Source organism: Columba livia, chromosome 5, assembly GCF_036013475.1.
Source record: "Columba livia isolate bColLiv1 breed racing homer chromosome 5, bColLiv1.pat.W.v2, whole genome shotgun sequence".
NCBI classification, from domain to species: domain Eukaryota; kingdom Metazoa; phylum Chordata; class Aves; order Columbiformes; family Columbidae; genus Columba; species Columba livia.
The window spans coordinates 57,918,190-57,936,679 of record NC_088606.1 but is presented as its reverse complement, the minus strand read 5'-3'; the positions used below and the strand labels follow the sequence as shown (position 1 = coordinate 57,936,679).

The following is an 18,490-nucleotide window of genomic DNA, read 5'->3' as shown; positions in this document are numbered from 1 at the left end:
CACTGTAATTGATTGTCAAAGCTTCCTGACCAAATTTCCTCTGGGTTATCAGCAAGACCCTGAATCGGCATGTCCCAGCTAAGTAGGAGGTGCAAGAACTGAATGTTTGAAATGAATGTCTCTGTGAACCTGCTCGTGATGGCGGACTGTCAGGAGGAAATTCAGGGAATTTTCCTCATTTCCATGTGCACCACACTGACCACGGCTGCTGCAGCTCCTCACTGTAGTGCAACTGGTGTACTTTGCGTTGTTTGTTTTCTCTGTGCTGTCATACAGGACGTACATGGAAGCTTATCAGAACGTTTTGGCAGATTCCACCAGTTAACCAAGCGCTGTACTGTCAGACACCCTGTTTATCACCAGCATCTCTGCGACTGCTGGCAAGCTCACCGGGCTTTCGAGGGTAAGAGTCCAAAAGGTGTCGGCCTCGTCTGCACGCTATAAATAGTGACACGAGTCCCCCCGGCAGCCCCCGCGTGTGCCCAGACCTGCACGTCGGAGGCCACCAGGGCTACGCCGAGCGCTGCGGCCGTCGCCCCCGTTAGCAGGGCGCCACGGCCAGGCTCCCAGCCCCAAACGCTGATACCCCCCGTGGAAGGGGACACCCGCACCGGCCAGAGCGGGTAGGAGGACGCAGCTCCCGGCAGGATCAGGCAGCCGCGCACCGCAGCGCAGAGCAGGCTCCTCAGGGCACCGCGGCCGCGCCCGCCGGGGACAGCGGCGGGGGTCGCGGGTGCAGGTGTGGGGCAGGGCCGGGGCTGAAATCCCTTCCCCGTCACTCGCTGCCTGTCAGGCTGGGAGCGGGCACCGCCACGGAGCCCGGCCGGGCCGCGCCGTTGGGTCGTTAACGGCCGCGGCAGCCGCGCGGGTCGACTTCCCCCGCGGGGACACGTTCCGCACATTGCGGGCGAAACGTAAACACGAGACATCCTGGAAATCCGAGTCTCGATTCGCGAGGCTGAGCTGGATCGGGGGGAGGGGAGGGGGACGGTGACGGTGGCGTTAGGTCGCCGTCGGGTTCCATTTTCACACAGCCTAAGCGGGGACGATGCTGTTCCCCGCAGCTCCTCTCAGGAGCGGTCCCCGCGGAGGGCGGTGAGGTGAAGTCCCGCTCCGACACCCGGCTTTCCCCGAACTTGCACATCAGATTGTCTAAGGGAGAAAGTGTTCCGGGGTCTCCGCGCCCTGGGTGGGTACCTCAGGGGGAGGCTGCGAGGAGACAAAGCCCACCGCGGCCGAGCTGCGCTGCGGGGCGCGCCGGGAGCGTCTGCAGCGGCGACCCCCGAGCAGCGCAGCGGAGCGGAGCGTCCCGCCCAGCCGCGTGCCGCCGGCGAGCCCTCAGCCCACGCCCAGCCCGGCGGGGTCACGGCGCAGCGGTCTCGGTGGCGCGCAGGCGCACAGCGCGCCCGCGCCTCCAACATGGCTGAGGTGGTGCCGCTTGTCCTGCGGCGGGCGCGGAGGGGAGGATGCTGAGCCTCCCGGGAGCCGTCGCCGCCGCCGCCGCCGCAGCAGCAGGGGTGGTGAGGCCTGAGGCGGGCTGCTCTCAGCCATGGCCAGGTTGGCCGACTATTTCATCGTGGTGGGCTATGACCACGAGAAGACAGGTAGGTGTGGCTGCGCGCAGGGCTGCCCCGCGGTGTCTGGCCTCTTCCCCCCTCCCATCGTTCCTGCCCGGCCCCGGCCCCGGCCCCCTCCCGCCTCCGGTCGGGCCGCAGGAGGAGGAGACTGTGGCGCGCACGGGCCGCGTGTCCGGCCGTGGGGAGGAGGGTGGCTGAGGGCAGCGGGGCGGCCTCACCCCCACCAAGGGGCTCAGCGGCCGGCGGGGCGAGGGAAGGGTTAATCCCCCTTTCATGAGGCGGAGCGGCCCGGCGGGAAAGCGGAGGGGCTCCTCTGCCGCCCGGCTGCCAGGCCCTGGCACCCCCGGTGGAGGGGCGGCCTCGCCTCCGCCCCGCGGCCTCGGCCCACCTCGCAGCCCCGCCGGCCCGGGTCATGGCATGGAGCGGGCCAGGGCGGGCGGCAGCTGGCCGGGCCGTACCCGCGGCCTTGGCCTGGGCAGCGGTCCCTTCGAGAAAGCTGGGGCTGCCTAAAATGTCGCCCACGGACGCGCACAGCACCGGTGCCCAGGCGGCCGCACCCGCTGAGCAGGCAGCGGCGCCCGGCTTGGGGTGTTTGTGGTGCCTGTTTCCCGAGCCGCGGCGGCAGAAAGCGGCGGTGGTGGCTGTCGCTCCCCCACCTTTGTGCTGCTGGCGGGGGCACGGACACCCGCGGCCTCAAGGGAGCACAAAGACTGGAGGTCCTGGGAAGCACTGGGGCGTTTTGAGTGGGGTCCTACAGCTTATCGCCTGTTAAAAAGGTGTCTCAGCCTGGCGAAGCGCCGTGGCACTCGGGAGGCTCTCCAGGAATGGCTGCTTTGCTTTGGGAATCGAGATGTTTTCTGTCTGCTCAGGTGAAAGGAAAGTGGTGGCGTTTTGTGGGTGAAGAGAGAGTGGTTTCTGTTATGTAACTCTCTGTTTTGATAATATCACATTTGTTGCTGGAGAGATCTTAAATCCGTATATAAACTGGTTTGAAAATGAAGTGATTGTCAACTGGTATGTGTTTATACTGGGTATTTCAGAACAATCCTTTGAATGTATGTTGTTAATAAACAATGTTTTAAACAGTTGAATGTCCCCAAATTTATTTGGCTCTGCATAAACTAAACAACACTCAAGTTTGTTATGCTAAGTAATTCTTTGAAGTAGCAATTGCATGTAACGTGGATTTGTTAATTCTACAAGTGCTACTAATTAACTTTTAGAGTAAAATCCTTTCATTTTTTTGAAGAAATCATTATATCTATGTGTTTATAAAGATACAGTGGCTTACAAGATTCTGCCAAGGATCTCCTGGATATTACTATACCAGTATTGTTATTCCATTAATTGTGGTGTGGTTCCCCCTCTTCCCCACCAGCTTGGAAACAGACTTGTCCTAACTGTAGTGGCAAAAGTATAAGGCATGTGAAATGGAGAGTACTTTGTTAAAAATGATTAGGTTGAAAAATCTCTCCTTTTGTCTCTCCTGTTTGGAACGTTTTCCCCAACTATAATAGAGAGCCCAAATCAAAGAAGCAACCAGAAAATGCAAGGGTTAATTAAGGAGGAGACAGAACAAGTATGCTGCCTTCTTAAAGGGTATGATCAATCTGGCATAGCCACTATGTGAAATAAAATCACAGATTGCAGTGGAAAGCTTTATGTTTGTAAAATGTCTTCATCTGTAGCATTTAAGTATGTGTTTAACTTCCTGTACATAAATTGTCTCATTAAGTTGAGCAGAATTGCTTGCATGGATGAAGTTGTGCAGATTCAGAAATAATTCCAGAACCAGAACCTTAATTTGAAAAGGTCATGCCCAGAAAGTAACTATTTAGACTTCATTATTTAAATTACTCATTGCTGCTTTAATGCTTCATACTAAAAATGCTTGAAGGACCAACATTCTGTTGAAGACTAGGCATGCATTGTTTTCGAAATTCCTTTACCCCCACATGCGATCCCATAATACATGGAGTACTGACCTTTCTTTTTCTTGTAAAAGCTGTAGTTTCTTGATGCATTTATTATGCTTACTTCTATATGAAAAAGCAGGGGCAAACATTTCTAGGACTGTAGACTTATTACCTGTGAAGCTTTTAAATGATCAAGTATGTTCTCTTTTTTCTCCCTCCTTTTTTTTCCCCTTTCCCCTGCTGCCTCCATCTTCAACAAGGTTCTGGGTTGGTTTTAGTAAGTTTGATTTTAATGTTGAGTGGAATTACATTTTATAGTAGTTGTTTTTTTTTTTTTTTTTTTTTCAGGAAAAGTCTGTGGAATATCTTTGTGTAAACAAGCAAACAAAAGTCCTGTAACCTTCCTCTCTTCCCCAACCTGTACGTCAGCAGCAGTTTGGATAATGTGCACTTGCGGTTAATAAGAAAGGATGTTTATAGTAACGACTGTTCTCCCAGAAAAGCCCTTCTGCCTCTGCTATCTCTCTATAGCAGCCATCATCTGTTCTGACTTCACATGTGTTACATGGATTTACTTACATGTGCCAGTATCTAAAATATACTGAAGATGTGGTAAACATACTGCTGGCTCGTGCAAATTATCTAGTTTTATTCAAAACCGTTCACTATAAATACCTAAAATGCTGCACTTGTGCAATTCAGGAGCAGGTTTATAGACTTTTCTTGTAGCAGAAAAACTTCAGTGTTACAAGTTTTTATCCAACATAGTCAGCCTTAAGGGGAAGTGAAAATGTTTTTTTGTCCTCAGATAAACCTAAGAGACTATCCTCTGGGGGGTCAAACATTTTCAAGTTCATTCCTGCTCCAGTCTAGGCCTATGTAAATTGATGTTACTGCAGTCCTAGTGCTGTCATCCCTATTGTGTTAAATCTTCCTTCTGTTTTCAGCTTGCTTTAGGATGCTGACCTGTTGAAGAGACCTTTCTTGCTGAGTATTTTGCCAGTGTTGCTGTATTATTTCTTTTCTGGGTTACTTTTCTGCTATTTTTTCAGGCAGAGTTGGCTCACCAGGATTTCAGATGAGTGCCAGTATTAGCGTAAAGGAGGAGCAGGAGCGTGCAGAAGGAGGACAGATCACTGCAACCTGAATTTATGTCGGCTTAAGTGGCCCTAGAACCTTGGGCACAAAGGTGTTAGTCAGGTGTCTTAGTCTCCTGCATGCTCCAAGGAAAGTAATGGGTACCTTCCAACAGTTCCCAAAACAGGTGACTTGTGCTCGGAGAAAAGCCCAGATATTCAGTGTGAGTGGAGAATGAGCTTTGCTGTTGGCAATGTAGGTGTCAGTGGACTTTCAGGGACATGGGAAGTTAAGGAGAAGTCATTGTGTAGTAAAGGATGATCCGGTTCACTTAGCTTTTTATGTATTTGAGGTACACTTGACTGTATTCCTGCTTAAAAAATTGGTCTATGTCTCTCACCATGAAAGTAAGCTTGAATATGTCATAATTCTAATTGATGTTTTGTATTTTAAAGACTCAGTCAGTATGAAGAACAGCAATAACAGTAGTTCCTATCAGAAGTTCATGTTCAGTGTCTTGACATGGTTGGAGGAGCCAAATTTAATAAATCCCCTAAATTTAATAAACACCCTTGGTTTTGTTCTAACAGTGGAAATGTGAAGGATTTCACATTATTTTACATTTAACTTAACCTTTACTGAGGTAGATAACCACATTTTTCTCTAATGTGTCAGCAAAATATAAACCTGTTATGTAACTTGCTACAAGAAGCATTTATAGAAGTCTCTAAAGGGAACAAAGGTGCTAGAAAAGGTAGGCAGCCTGGGTTAAAAGCTAGAGAAAATCTCAGAAGACCTTACTGTATATCCATTTTCTTTTTACATGGACTTTGAAGTGTGTTTGATGTGCTTCACCAAAATTCCCATTTAACTTGTTTGCGTAACAGAATGTGGATGGGATTTAGGAAGAACACAGATGTTTGCAAAGATCACAGAAGGGCATGAGAAAATGCTTTTTTGTTTGGTTTTGCTGGTATAAGCCATAATAATAAATTTATCCCTGGAATTTGCATATGATAGTATGCAAAAAAGGTATAGGAGAGAATGTTTTGTGTCTTTCTTAGCTCAGCAACTGAAAGGCAAGGCTAAAGAGAGAACTAAATCGTGGGTTTGATGAATTTGCCCATACGCCCATAATGGCTTTGCTACGGGATGCTGTTGTGTAGCCAGCAGTTGACTCTCAACACCTGCAAGGTGCAGCAAGTGTTTCCTGTGGGATTGTTTGCTCTAAGAAGACAGAGCAGTGTTGTCTGTTCTTGCTTGCCTATGCAGTTGCAGTGTGGATGACAGAAGGCTTGCAGCAGTATAGCAGTTTTAGTTGGCCGTTGTCATAACTGATAAATGCTGATATAACATGTGTAGGCGCTGTCGTTGTTGTTTCTGTTCAGATTTTTATCAGCTTCTTTTCAGGGAAGCCTTTCTTGTCTAGCACAGTTTCATATCTTGCTGGATTTTGAAACTAGGCAAGTGATTGATGATAGAGTAGAAGTTTCTAAATGCAGTTTTATGGTGGTTTTTTTCTGTGTACAGATTTTGCCTGTGAAGAATTTTTGTTTGGTGGAGTAAGTAGCATATAAAATCACGAGGACTTTTTGGTGTATTTGTTGTATATTCATAGTTAGGCATTCCTCTGGGTTAGTACGTATCTAAGGAGTGGATGATTTCTTGGTATCTTGGTACGCAATCTCTGCGAAACAGAAAATGTAGAAAAATAAGGAAATCAAGTTGTTACTTCAGTGGCTTTCTGATCTGTGCTGCAGCTTAGTTTGGTTTGAGTGCAATCTAGGGAGAACTCAAATGGGAAAGAAAGAAATGCAACAAAACCTAAATCCTTTTTGTGGCAGAGGAATTCTTGTAGCTGTAATTTAATGAAACAACAAGTGTACTATCAGAACTGAAGTGGAATGCAGATATGTAAGTAACTGTGTATTGGTAAGAGATTGCTGTAGTTGGCTGTGACTGGGGAAGGGCATGGGCGGGTGCCCAGAAACTTTTCCAAACAATTAGTTGCTCTAGTATAAGAAATAATCTCTCTCTACAAACCTTGTCCTCGCTAAGTTTAGTTGTCAAATACAGCAGCCTCCACAATACCCCACTGAAACAGAATAAGAAAATAGTATTTCCATTCCTGCTTATTTTGCCCTTTTGTTTTGTTAGATAGGGCTATCTTGAAAATCTGCTTGGAGAAAACAAACAAACAAACAACAAAAAAACCCAACTAAACAAGTACTTTTTTGGTAGCATGTCTTCCTGAAATGTATTTAAGCAATTTCTTCTAATATATAACGCTGAGGAAAAAATATTGTTATTTTAATTTAAGGATTCACTATAATTTTGGAAAAATCTCAAAATCAGTACAGATCAGTATAAAGCTTCTTTCCCTCGAATGTCTGCTAATGAATATCTCTGAAGAACTTGGATTTGAAACACTTTGCTCAGTTGGTCTTGCCATCGTAATAACAGCAATAAAAATACGTTGTTTTCAGCCTTTCAGTTTAAATTAAGACATTCATAGGGCTTTCATGTTTATTCTGTAACAAATCTTCATTTGTCCTAAAATGCGAGGAGACAGATTATGTTGAGGGAAATACCATTTCATATATTTGGGGATATTTTAAGACTAAAGCACAGTAAAGAAACTTTCTCTGTTGTTTTCTGTCCTGGATTAACTTTGTGGGTTATCTAACAAAAAGACACTTTTCCTGCAGCATGTTCATGGAAAACAATTTGTTACGCAAGCCTGACTGAATACCGTTTAAGCACTGGCCTTCTATAACCACAAGCATATTTTTCAGTGGGGGGACAATGAGAGTGACATTTAACTCCTCCAATGTCACAAACATAATATTATTATCTTCTCCAGTGTTATAAGTTAAGACTATTGCTATGGTAGTTCACTGAGATGAAATTAAAATACCAACTACCTTCCCAGCTACTGGTAGTTAGAAAGTAAAAAACAAAGGAAAACCACAGTTGCTGTGGAATAATTTTAAAATGTGGAAGAGTAAATTCACTGTTCAACCTTGATAAACCTCAGCAAATGTATCTTACAAATATATGCTGGTAATTAGAAAGTCGTTTTTTACTCCTCATTTGCAGTGATTTTTCAGACTTCTTGCTTATATAGTGAAAAAATATTTCTGACAATAACACTGTCATTATTGATGAGATTAATTTTCTCCTGCTTGGTATTTTGGGAATTCCTCTTATATGTCATAGTTGAAATAAATTATTCCTTTGGTGTCAGTGGTATATTCTGAAGTCAAGGACAATCCAATTAGTGTTGATTGGGATTTGGCAGCTAAATCCTTGGTCATTGAGCCAAGAACATGCTTGTTATTGGTTATCTTTTAGTGACTAGATGCATCATGATTTCATGTCTCTGATGTTTACGATTATCAGTTCTCAGTCTTCTACAAATTGTATGATGTGGAAAAATGCAATCACTGAACACAATTTGAATTCTTTGTTTGCTTTGTGGTAGTCTTGTGCTCAGGTTAACAACAAAGTAACTAATCACAACATTTCCACTAAACTGGACATAGGTAACAGGCTCAGTGCAGCAGCCAGATCCAGTAGCTGTTGACAGACGGTTAGTACAGTCTGAGGTTTTGTGTAGCTGTAGCAGACGAGTGCTAATATACAGAAAATACAAGATCGTCATAATTCTGGATACAAATTCAGGACAGCTGCATACAAAACCACATTGGACCCTGGGAGACCTCGGTGGATGAGACACAGGAATGCTACTGGGGTTACAAAATCAATCACTCAGAAATTTGAGGGGGGGGAAAAAAAGGTAGGAATAATGTCCTTTTAATGTGGTTCATATGTTGTTTCCTAGGATTTAAAAATGCAAAACACAGAAAATTCACTCTCTGATACTTGGATAGGTCTTCAGCAAGATTGAAAACGTCTTGGTAGACTTAGACGTTGGGTCTAATGGAATAGTAACTGGAAGGAAGATGAGACATTTTGGCAGAGGATTTCTCAGATACTTGTGGATGCAAAGGAATGACAACTCCTCTTTCTAGAGTTTTGACTTGAGTTGTGGAAAATCGTGCTTTGGAAAACAGCTTTTGTTGAGCTACTTTTGCCAGATGCCATAAACGTTAATGCCAGGAGTAGTGAGTGCGGTGGGATGGCAGCGTCCCCTCAGGCTCTGTGTTGTGCTGCGGATCGTGACCCTGTGGCTCCGGAGCCCTTGCTCTGTATGGCAGCGGCCGCTCTTCCTGCTCACGCTGTTTTGACACATTCCGGTGTTTTAAAATTCTTTCTGTCTTCTAGTTTGGTTTTCCAGGTTTACCCCAGAAGAATCTCTGACCTTAGTGTGTGTCTCTCATTCTTCCTCCCTCCCTCCTCTCTCTCTTAGTCTGTTTGGCCATTTTTATCTACTCTGTTTTTGAGATGAAGTCCTCTTGTCCAATCAGTCTGATTGCTTGGGGTTTTCATCTTTAAATAAATATCAGTTCATCACATAAACAAGTTTTGTCCCTGCTGTAAATTTTGAGCCTAAAGGAGTGTTTGCTAGAACTTTTGTTTAGGCAAAAAAGTCCTTTTCCACAGTCTTATTTCTTAGAAGCAGAAGAAGTATTTGGTGTGATGTTTTCTGAAATAATTGAGCTGGAGGCAGATATTATGCATTGAGACTTAAAATGGTATATTTGGTTTAGGTAAGTAAGAAATAATTGAAAATAGTTATAGAATAAGAAGTTAGAGCACCCTTAGCAATGCTCGTGACTGTTAGCTATTTGCATATCAAAAGGGATTGCACTTAAAGTTTCTTAGTTTCTTGCAACCAGTTGTAGCACAATAAACATTTTAGCTTGATCTCTGCATTTTTAAACTCTCACATTTTAAATTTTTACTCTTAACACATATATTTGTGCTTTGGACAAAGAAATACAGACACTTGTCCTTTTTTTTGTGACTGTTGTTCTATGAACTATAAATATAATTCCTAAGTAGCAGTAAGCATAAGCTGACTGTATGAGTAATAAAATACTCAAGACCTTATTCAAAAGGGCAAAGTTGTGATCTTGTCATAAATACAACTGTAATGGACTTGTAATTCTTGAAATACAGTTGAATGGGCATACTGTACTTTTAAAATAACAGTAAATTAGGAAATTTGTGTTTTTTGAATGCTATTACACAGGCTGCTTTTCATAAAAACGCAAATTGCAATTGCATAAAAAAAGAAAGCCACGCGCTTTGTTCCTGCAGAGCTGTTTCTTCATTAGTAGTCTCTTCCCAGAAAGATATATAGTTGTTTTATGAAGCTTGTGAAATGACTAAGCTGTTACTGGTCTATATTGTTACTATATACTATTTTTAAACCAATTTTAACACAATTCATTCTAGTAAAAGTTACAGAGGATTTCAGTTTTCTTTCTTCTTGATTAGTAACTTCTGAAGAGAGCAGTATGTTTCATATTTTTGAAGAACTTAGAATTTTTTAAACGTGATTTCTAACTAAAATTGATTATACATTTCCTTCCTAAACCACAGGTTTAAAACCACATTTTTTCCCGTATTATGTTGGTAATTTAATCTGTTTCTAGTCTCTGTTTTTTAGGTTGTGAGTTTTTAGAACCTTTAGTCTGTGAGATATTTTTTCTTCACTGTTTTTTGTTTAGTCATGGACATGGCTCTTAATACTGATCCTGTAAGAGCTCGTAGCGGATGCCGATGTGGGTGATTGAAATCTGTGATTGAGTTCATTGTGTCTAGTAGAAGGGTCTGAATTTGCCCTTGATATCCTCATCTTTCCCAGCTTTGAAAACTCATGGTATCTGGAGATGGCTTTTGTGCAGTTGAGAAGGTGAAGTGGTGGGTTCTTGTGGGGGTTCCTGGCGCTGCGCCTGCCCGGTCTGCTGCGCAGAATTTGCTGTTGTAAAGTAGCCTGAGCAACAGATTGCGCCCAACTGCAACTGAGGAGCCAGTTGGAATTCCCTGTTAAGGGAGAGAAGAACTGCTGCCTGAGTGTTGCCTTCAACTTCGGCATTCACCCCACGTTTCGTAGAAATATAGTTAATTATTTTATGCTTTTGAGGAGCTACTTGCTTTTGCAAAACAGGAAACTAATTAGTGTCGTGTTTCTCATGATCAGCAAGTTTCAGCACCGATAGAAAGCCCAAGGTTTGGAATAGATGTTCTTAATAGTATTTCCAAAAGAGATAAGAATAAAAAGATACTTTCCATGGTAATAAATAGTCAAAGTTTAGAATTCATGTTCAGAAATTCTTGCAAGTTCTATGTGTTCAAAGTGCTGCAGAGAAATGTTTCCTCTCCAGATATTTGATAGTGTCTAAAACTTAAGTGCTTGTTTTAAGTAACAAATTCTGGTTCACTTTGCTAAGTGAGTTAAGATAATGTCTGTGGAAGTCTCAGACTTGCCCTTTAGCTGGAGATAACTGCCCCTCCAGCAGTTTTAGGCACTCATGCCAGTTCTGGGCTAGTTCCACTCGTGGGCCGGGGTGTTGACTCAAGCCGCCGGTAAACATGCTCTGAGCTGAGACACCTGGATTTGTGTTTGGCATGGGGCACATGTTGCTTTTTTACCAGCTCTGAAGGGTTGATCGTTTCCAGCAGAGAAGCAGCAAAAAGAACTGGAACATCCCAGACCGTGTCAGGAGGGGGTTGTGGGACTGGGGTGTTGAAGCTGTGGTGTGTCAGCTGGGATGGCAGTGTGATTCAGCGGGACAGCCAAAGCAAGTGGCATGTTTTTTCAGTTACAGGCAACTGGAAAGAAAACAAAACCATGGAGAGCCACATGTTTGTGATTTGGAATCCAAAACTCTTCTTTCAAAAGATTCTCTTTCCTGTTTGATTACTCTGCATAAATAATGATACCAGGTTTGCCACTGAGTAAACAGTGTTGATTCAAGTAGTTATACTTTTGTAAGGTTGTTGTTTCAGTACTGTGTTTCCCAAATACTTTGTTTAGAGTGTTTATTGCGAAGAGAGATGAGATCATACATATTTAACAAAATATCTTTGCGGAGGCTGTTTTTATTATTTTGTTCTCTTTTGCCACATGGCATCTTTGTAGAAGAGGCAAGGCTGTCATTGAAGCATGTGATTTTTTTGTGAGAGTGTGTTCTTGAGCAGTGTCCAGAAAACACACTGTCTACCTTTCTGACCCTGTGAGAAGTTTTTGCATGTTTAAAAAAAAATTGTTTGTGTTTGCTCATGGGTTTTTAATTTTTTTTATTTTTTTTTAAGAAAACATGGTCGAATTTTTTAATAAATGACCCACTTTCAGAAAATTGCGGTTCAAGAATGTGTGGGTTCACTAGTCTAGTCTTTAGATGTAGTCACTGATAATTGTAGCTGCTTTTCTTTTTAGTAGCCTGGTAGAAGACAGAGGGTAATAATTTACATTCATACTTAATTCTAACAAAAATGAGGTTTGTTCCTCAATGTGAGATATGATTTTAGAGGCCTAGCTCTGAAAACTATCATTTTCGTAATGTTGTTTTCTTGGTACTATGCTCAACATTATTTGAAGTTAGAAAACCTAGAGGTGAGGTTTATATAAAGTGTATATATATATCTATACATAAAAGATCTTAACTTGGACTGGACCCCTAGTGTCATCTATTTTACAGAAATGACCCTGGAGATGTTCCCTTTCCCATAGTTGTGATGGCTAAAGATAGGATCCTGAAAACTAAAAACTGTGCAACCTGTATGTTTCTTTGTTAGAGAGTTGTGGGTGTTCTGTTTGTTCTCTGCCTGCCTTCGGGGTTTGTGGGTTGCATTGTCTCCCACTTCTCACCTCTTTCCTCCTTCCCCTTCCTGTCCTCCCCTAAAATCACTAATTTTTCTTGTTTCAGGTTTCTTGTAAAATGTAAATCATGACTACTAACAAAATACTTTGAGATCCTGAAGCAGAAAACTCTTGAACTGCAGCATGTAGTTCTGAATTAAAAACCCATTCCTGTTTTATAAAGACCAAGTTTACTCATTCTGCTTTGGGTTTAAAAAAAAAATAAATATTTCAACAATATTTCAACTTAAAAAGAATCCTTTATGAAGTCTAGAAATGAGCAGGAGTTATTGAGCAGTAGGAGTCCCTAATTACTTACTGTCTAAATCTGGTGTGTACCCCCTACCTAATATTAACTGTGCTTTCTTAAAGGTTTGAAAACAGATTTGTAGACACCAAAACGTAAATTGTGTTTTATTAAATATATTTGATTTGTGGTTTTATGAAGACTCTGAATATTTTTTTTTAATTCTTATGTGTTTGACAGTTATCAAGAAGAGATTTGAACTATAGTAATATAGTTGTACAGTGCATCACATACTTACAGTTTTTAGAACAGATGGACAAACATTTGTGTCAACATTGGCTGCCAATCTTAATTTTCAGCCTATTATCATATCTGGAGCTTTTAAAGAATCTGAACTGTTGCTGGTTAAATGATAAGAGTCTCAAGAGTTATAGGTAAAGGATAAAAGCAAGAGGTCACTATTCATAGGCCAAGTTGGTAGCATGGACTGCTGAAGTTAGTTTTGCAGACCTTGTTTTGTTCAATTTGTAAGTATCTGGTAAAAAGAGAGGTGGAATAGTTAGGAGATGATTTAAATAAAAAATATTAAAATAATTCAGGATTGCTCAGTGTAAATCTTATGGTGAAGGGCTCCAGAAAGAGCTGTGATACTTAGTGACTAGCTGTTAAAATTTTGGATGAAATGCAATTTTGCTAAATACAAGCTAAGCACCAGTGAGAAAAGATGGTCCTGACATACATTCACAACAGTAATCTCTATTTCAGCTGTTATCACTTAGTGAAAAATTTCTTCACATTTGTTGAGACCGTTCTCTGTAAACACCAGCTTAATGTCTGGTAATAAGTCCAACAGTGAACTCAGAAATAAACAGTATGGAATTCTGGAAAACAAACAAAACAAAAATCAATCAAACAAGCACGAGAAAACATTGTGGTGTTGGAGGTTGCAGCGTAGGGGACAGGAATGGCTGAGGTGTTCGCAGAGGTCTGGTTGTGCTCTGGTGTCTGCGGTCCTGAATCCTGGGCAGGACCTCTGAGCATCACCTGAACCATTGTTAGCTGCTTCTAAAAACCCCTCAGTAACAGCTCTGTCACAGCCTGCTCTGTCAGGCTGCTCCAGTGCTACTCTGTCCAACTTTTTGAAAGGATTTTCACAGTGTTTGACTCAAGTGGTTTCTGGTGCAGTTTTAAGCCTGTTATTACTTTTCTCCTTGAAGTGTGGTGACCAAACTGGATATGGTAACTGACATGGAATCTTACCAGTACAGAGAGTGAAACTGTGATTTGCTGGTTTTGCTGACAGTTCCATGTGTAGAGATTAGAATCATAGAGAGAGAGAATCATTGCTCTGATTTATTTATTTTTTCAACATCAGGATATGGAGAGTCACTTTGTGGTTTACTTTAACCTCTGCATCCCTTTTAACTAAACTGATGACTATTTGGCCATCCCATATATGTGTAATCAGCTGTTCTGACCGAACTCTGCAGCTTTGCAGTTTGCCTCTGTCATACTCTTTTGTAACTTTTTGCAATCTTTCAAAACCACTTTGAATTCTTCTCATCTCCATTTTTCTGAAAGTAATAATTTATGTGTATATATGAAAAGTATTTGTGTTAATATATATGCTTATATATATATATATACATATATATATATATAAAGAACAACTACAGTTATATTTTGTGTTTCAGCCTGCAGTGACTTTAATCAAAAACAAAACAAAAACCATCCCAAGCCAAAAACTGAGCATTGAACCCCATCATGACTCACATGTCACGGCTGGGAGATAGAATTAATGCCGCTCCACATATGATTGTGTGTAGCGAGTAAATTTGCAGATAGTACATTCAGTTGATGTTCCTAGTCCTATTAAATTTGAGGTGCTTTGTAGGATATAAATTGGGCTATAGTTTGAGAGTCAGGGTACTTGAAGAAACACAAGTGAGTGAATTATTTTGTGAACAACAGAACTAGGGATTTCTTTCTGCACATTTTTGTCTTTTCCTTGAATGTCTCTAGTAGTGCTGCTACTGGATAAGCCACAGGATGTCTTGAATACTTTTTTTCAAAATAGGGTCACTGGTTAATATTTATTTGGGTTAAAGGCAGTTGATCACATAAACCTTGCTTCTGTAGGAAACCTATCTGAAAGTAGCATTCTTACTCGCAAGAGCGTGATTTGCTGTCACTTAGAAGAATATCTGCTTTCCTGTGTAAGACACATTATAGTACGCTCCAGTTAATATTTCTGGGCCTACCACAACCTCAGAAGAGAGAGGTTATGTTCTATTCATTTATTACGAGCTCATAGTCAAGAGGCATTTGATTGATTGTTAGGCTGTGGGTGCAGCTCTGCTTTCCTCAATTATGCTCTAATTTCAAACCACCAGTTCCTTCAGGTTCTTAAAATTGTGACGTTTGGATTGAGGATTTTTTTTTTTTTTTTAAACTGATAATGGTTTATGCCCTGGAAATGCATTTTGATATGTAAAATCTTGGCAGTATAGCTTATTTATGGGGAAGGAGATGGCAGTAAGGAATTAGGAGATTTAGCATGTAAGCAGGGAATCATACTTTATTCTTGCATTAACACTTTAAAACAAATTATCTAAAAAACTGAAAGAGCATACTCGTTGTTTAAAATCACAAAATGACGATTATTTTAGACATTTCTATTTGTCTTTTTTAAAATTTTATTTTAGTCACCTAAATATTTAACAGCATTTGCAGTATTTGTTTAACTATAGAGATCAGGGGAAAAAATGTTACGCTACATGGACAAAATATAATTGACATTATACAAAATTCAACTTCAGTGAAGACTACTAGTGTTACAAGAACAGCAATACACAGTAGCACTTATGATGTTTGGATACAACATATTATATTTTGAGCCTCTCTTAAAGAACTACATTCTTTGTGTTGACCCCCACTTAATTTAAGTCACTCTGGCAGCTGCATTCTTAGGGGAGGAGGGAATGAAACAAACCGTTAACCTTTGAAAGCCAGAACACAAACAAATAGTGTTTAACTTGTGGACATTTGTGGATATTTCAAAAGATGGTGTTAATTTTGATTGCCTTTTTGAAGTAGAGCCATTCTTTTTGTTCTTGGTTCGGAAGCTAAACCTATTGTTTGGAACTTTTCTGCAGCTGTGAAGAACAAAGTTGGTCATGCAGTAGTTCAGTCAGATGACATCACGAGATGATTTTGACTATTGTGGCAATCTACTTGCGTTCGCCCTTGTGTAAGCATGATCACTGGCACGTATTTGTTTCCATTTGATTTAAATCAAGTAAGCATAGATGGAATTATGTTCTGTTGCTATTTGCTTGATCCTGTGGTTCTGGGCTATTGTTATTTTGACCTGAAAATCACTCTACTCAAACTTTGCTCCAGTTTGTTCTGCTAAAAGGTGCTCCAGGTAAGTCCTCTTATCTTTAGAGGGCAGAGCATTCCCGTAAGGCTGTGGGTAGCTCAGGGATGTTTGAATGGTGACACACCAGTTTGGAGTTCTGGCATGATGGAAGGCCAATAACCGCGGGGCCTTGCTCGTGCCCCCCGCAGCCCCGGCTTAGAGTACTGGAGAATGCAGAGCAAAACATGTCTGAGCACTCGGGCCAGACTCTCTTGAGATGATTCCACATCGCTTTACTGAACTGGCTTGCACGTACTTGTGTGGGGTTTAGCTGGTAGAAATGCTGACAGCCTGAACACTGGCATTAATGCCATTCCGGCAGGTGGGTAAGGAGCTAATTTTTGTTTGCTAAATACATATGGGCCATAAGATATGCTCACACTTACTGGAAGCTCTTTGTTTTTTCAGTGCTTTTAGTCTATAATCAGTCCAGACAAAATATTTGGCCTACCAGGATATGTGAATCATTTTTCTTTGTAAGCTTCGTTTGTGATCTGTGTTCTGAAAATGTTTTGTATGAGGGAAACATTGAATGTGCTCTGAAATTTTATTGTTCACATGCGTTTTTACAGCTGTTATGTAAAAGTCATGCTTTGGTAACATCAAAATATTATTTAATTGTTTTAGCCTATTGGAACCACAGGAAATATCCAGAGTGGGAAAGTCAGATGACTTGTCATTCCTCATCACCTGTAGGTGAGCAATGGCAGGCAGACTTAAAACCACAAAAAAAACAAGTCTTAGCAGATGGTTAGTCCGGGGCGGGGGGGGGGGTGTGTGTGAAGAGAAGAAAAGTTGCTTCTTCATCATTTATGCATTGCTGATACTTAGGTTTTGAGTACAAAAAATGTTTTAAGGTTTCCTTTATCAATGCAAAAACATATGTACGGTACAAAACTTATGTTGGGGATTGAGTCAACAAATTGACTGTTTGTTTTGTGTTTTCTTTGTAGTCTGGTTTTGAAAGATACTAAGGGCATGTGCGTGTGAATGCAGGTGGGCAGGGCACCCTCTGAAATTCTGTGTGGCCTTTCAACGTGTCTCATTACCTGAAGGAAATGTTCCCCACAGCTGCTGTGAAGCTGTGGGGAAAAATAATGTCCTGGTAGGCAGCTGGGATGACCTTCCAGTCACAAACTGGTGTATGTTGTGAACATATTTTAAATGGAGTATGCCATCCAGGAGTTTGACGAGTGGTATTTATGGCTGATGTCTGTCAATGTGTACAGCTCCATGTTCCAGTTCCTCTCAATAAAGTGGTGTGGCTCTCTAAATGCTTAGAGGCAGGAAGCATTACAGAAAAATGGTATTTTAAATAACAATAAGGAATGAAAAAGGGCACTGGAAGAGGAGCTGAGAAATCATAAACATTGTCTTTTAGAGAGCAAGCATGCCGTGTACAGAGGAAGAGTCCTGTGAAGGTATTGGAGAGATAATTAAAGGACTTGGAAGTTGAAGCAGCTTCTTATTACAGAGGATTGGAAGTGAATTTCAGAGTGAACATGTTGAGATGTGCTAAATTTTATTTACAGATTGGAATATAGATGTGGTCTTCTTAGGCAAGCTACAAAAAGGAATTTGCAGTGATGTGTAATATGGAACTGCAAATAAACACTCGATTCAAGGCTAATGTGAGGTAGTTGGGGAAAGGAGCTGCATGGTGTCTGTGCAGCACTGTCGTGGTGTGGGCTGTCAAAAAGGCCCTTAGGAGGATGATTCTGTCTTTACAGATTACAGACGAGCATGATTATTTTGATTTGAGACAGATGAAAAATAGATGTATCTGAAGATACTGTTTCTGAAACGGAATAAAGACAGAAAAGTTGTATCTGTCTCTGCTGCCTGAACTATGTTGTTAGTTCATAGGCACTGTGCTGAAAATATGGAATGAGCTGGCTTGATCACGTATTGCCAGAGTGTCTTGAACTTACAGAGATAGTGATTTTTAACATAGTTGGCAAATACTATTCAAAAGTAATTTTAAATTTTTGGAGGTCATGATAATTTCCTAGCTCTAGGAAAGCAGCGTGTCCAGTGTAAAGCAGCATTAAGCTACACTGATGTTGTAATTTAGCAGGAAATGTGGATTTTTCAAATATGTTTTGGGTCAAGTATGTATTTCCTTTGATTTCATGCAAGCACTTTTTACTAAAGATCAGTTTGTTTTTAGATATTATGAAAGTATGTCTCATATTTGTCAACTACCTAACCTGGAGATGCTTTTAGAAGTGATGATTGTTTTGCTTGAATGTGCGTCATACCAACTTTAACAAGTTACACTTTTCTGTTTCTGTGGAGTATCTTTCTGGTACTGAAAACAACAAACCACACTACATCTAAACTTAAAGTAAACCTAAAGCTTTGTTAACCTTCACCTTTAAAATTGCAGAAAATGTTACCTTCTGTATAAAGAGTGTCATTTATGAAGGTTTGTTCTATTTGTTTTAAGGCAAGATGCATATTGTAAAGCATTCCTGT

The 18,490-nt window shown here is 41.4% G+C and overlaps 1 protein-coding gene across 11 annotated transcripts in view; it reads left to right on the top strand.

The window, feature by feature from the left end:
• The first annotated feature begins 1,381 nt into the window (after positions 1 to 1,381).
• The window catches only part of SBF2 (SET binding factor 2), a 269,359-nt gene continuing 252,250 nt past the window's right edge, over positions 1,382 to 18,490 (top strand). For 4 of the 11 annotated variants that reach the window (XM_065066153.1, XM_065066157.1, XM_065066152.1 and 1 more), the window contains exon 1: positions 1,384 to 1,604. In XM_065066153.1, coding sequence (XP_064922225.1) covers positions 1,550 to 1,604 — 55 coding nt within the window. In that variant the 5' untranslated portion in view covers positions 1,384 to 1,549. Of the gene's footprint in view, positions 1,605 to 18,490 lie in introns of all 11 variants that reach the window. The other 7 variants (XM_065066151.1, XM_065066158.1, XM_065066154.1 and 4 more) reach the window with 3 other exon arrangements.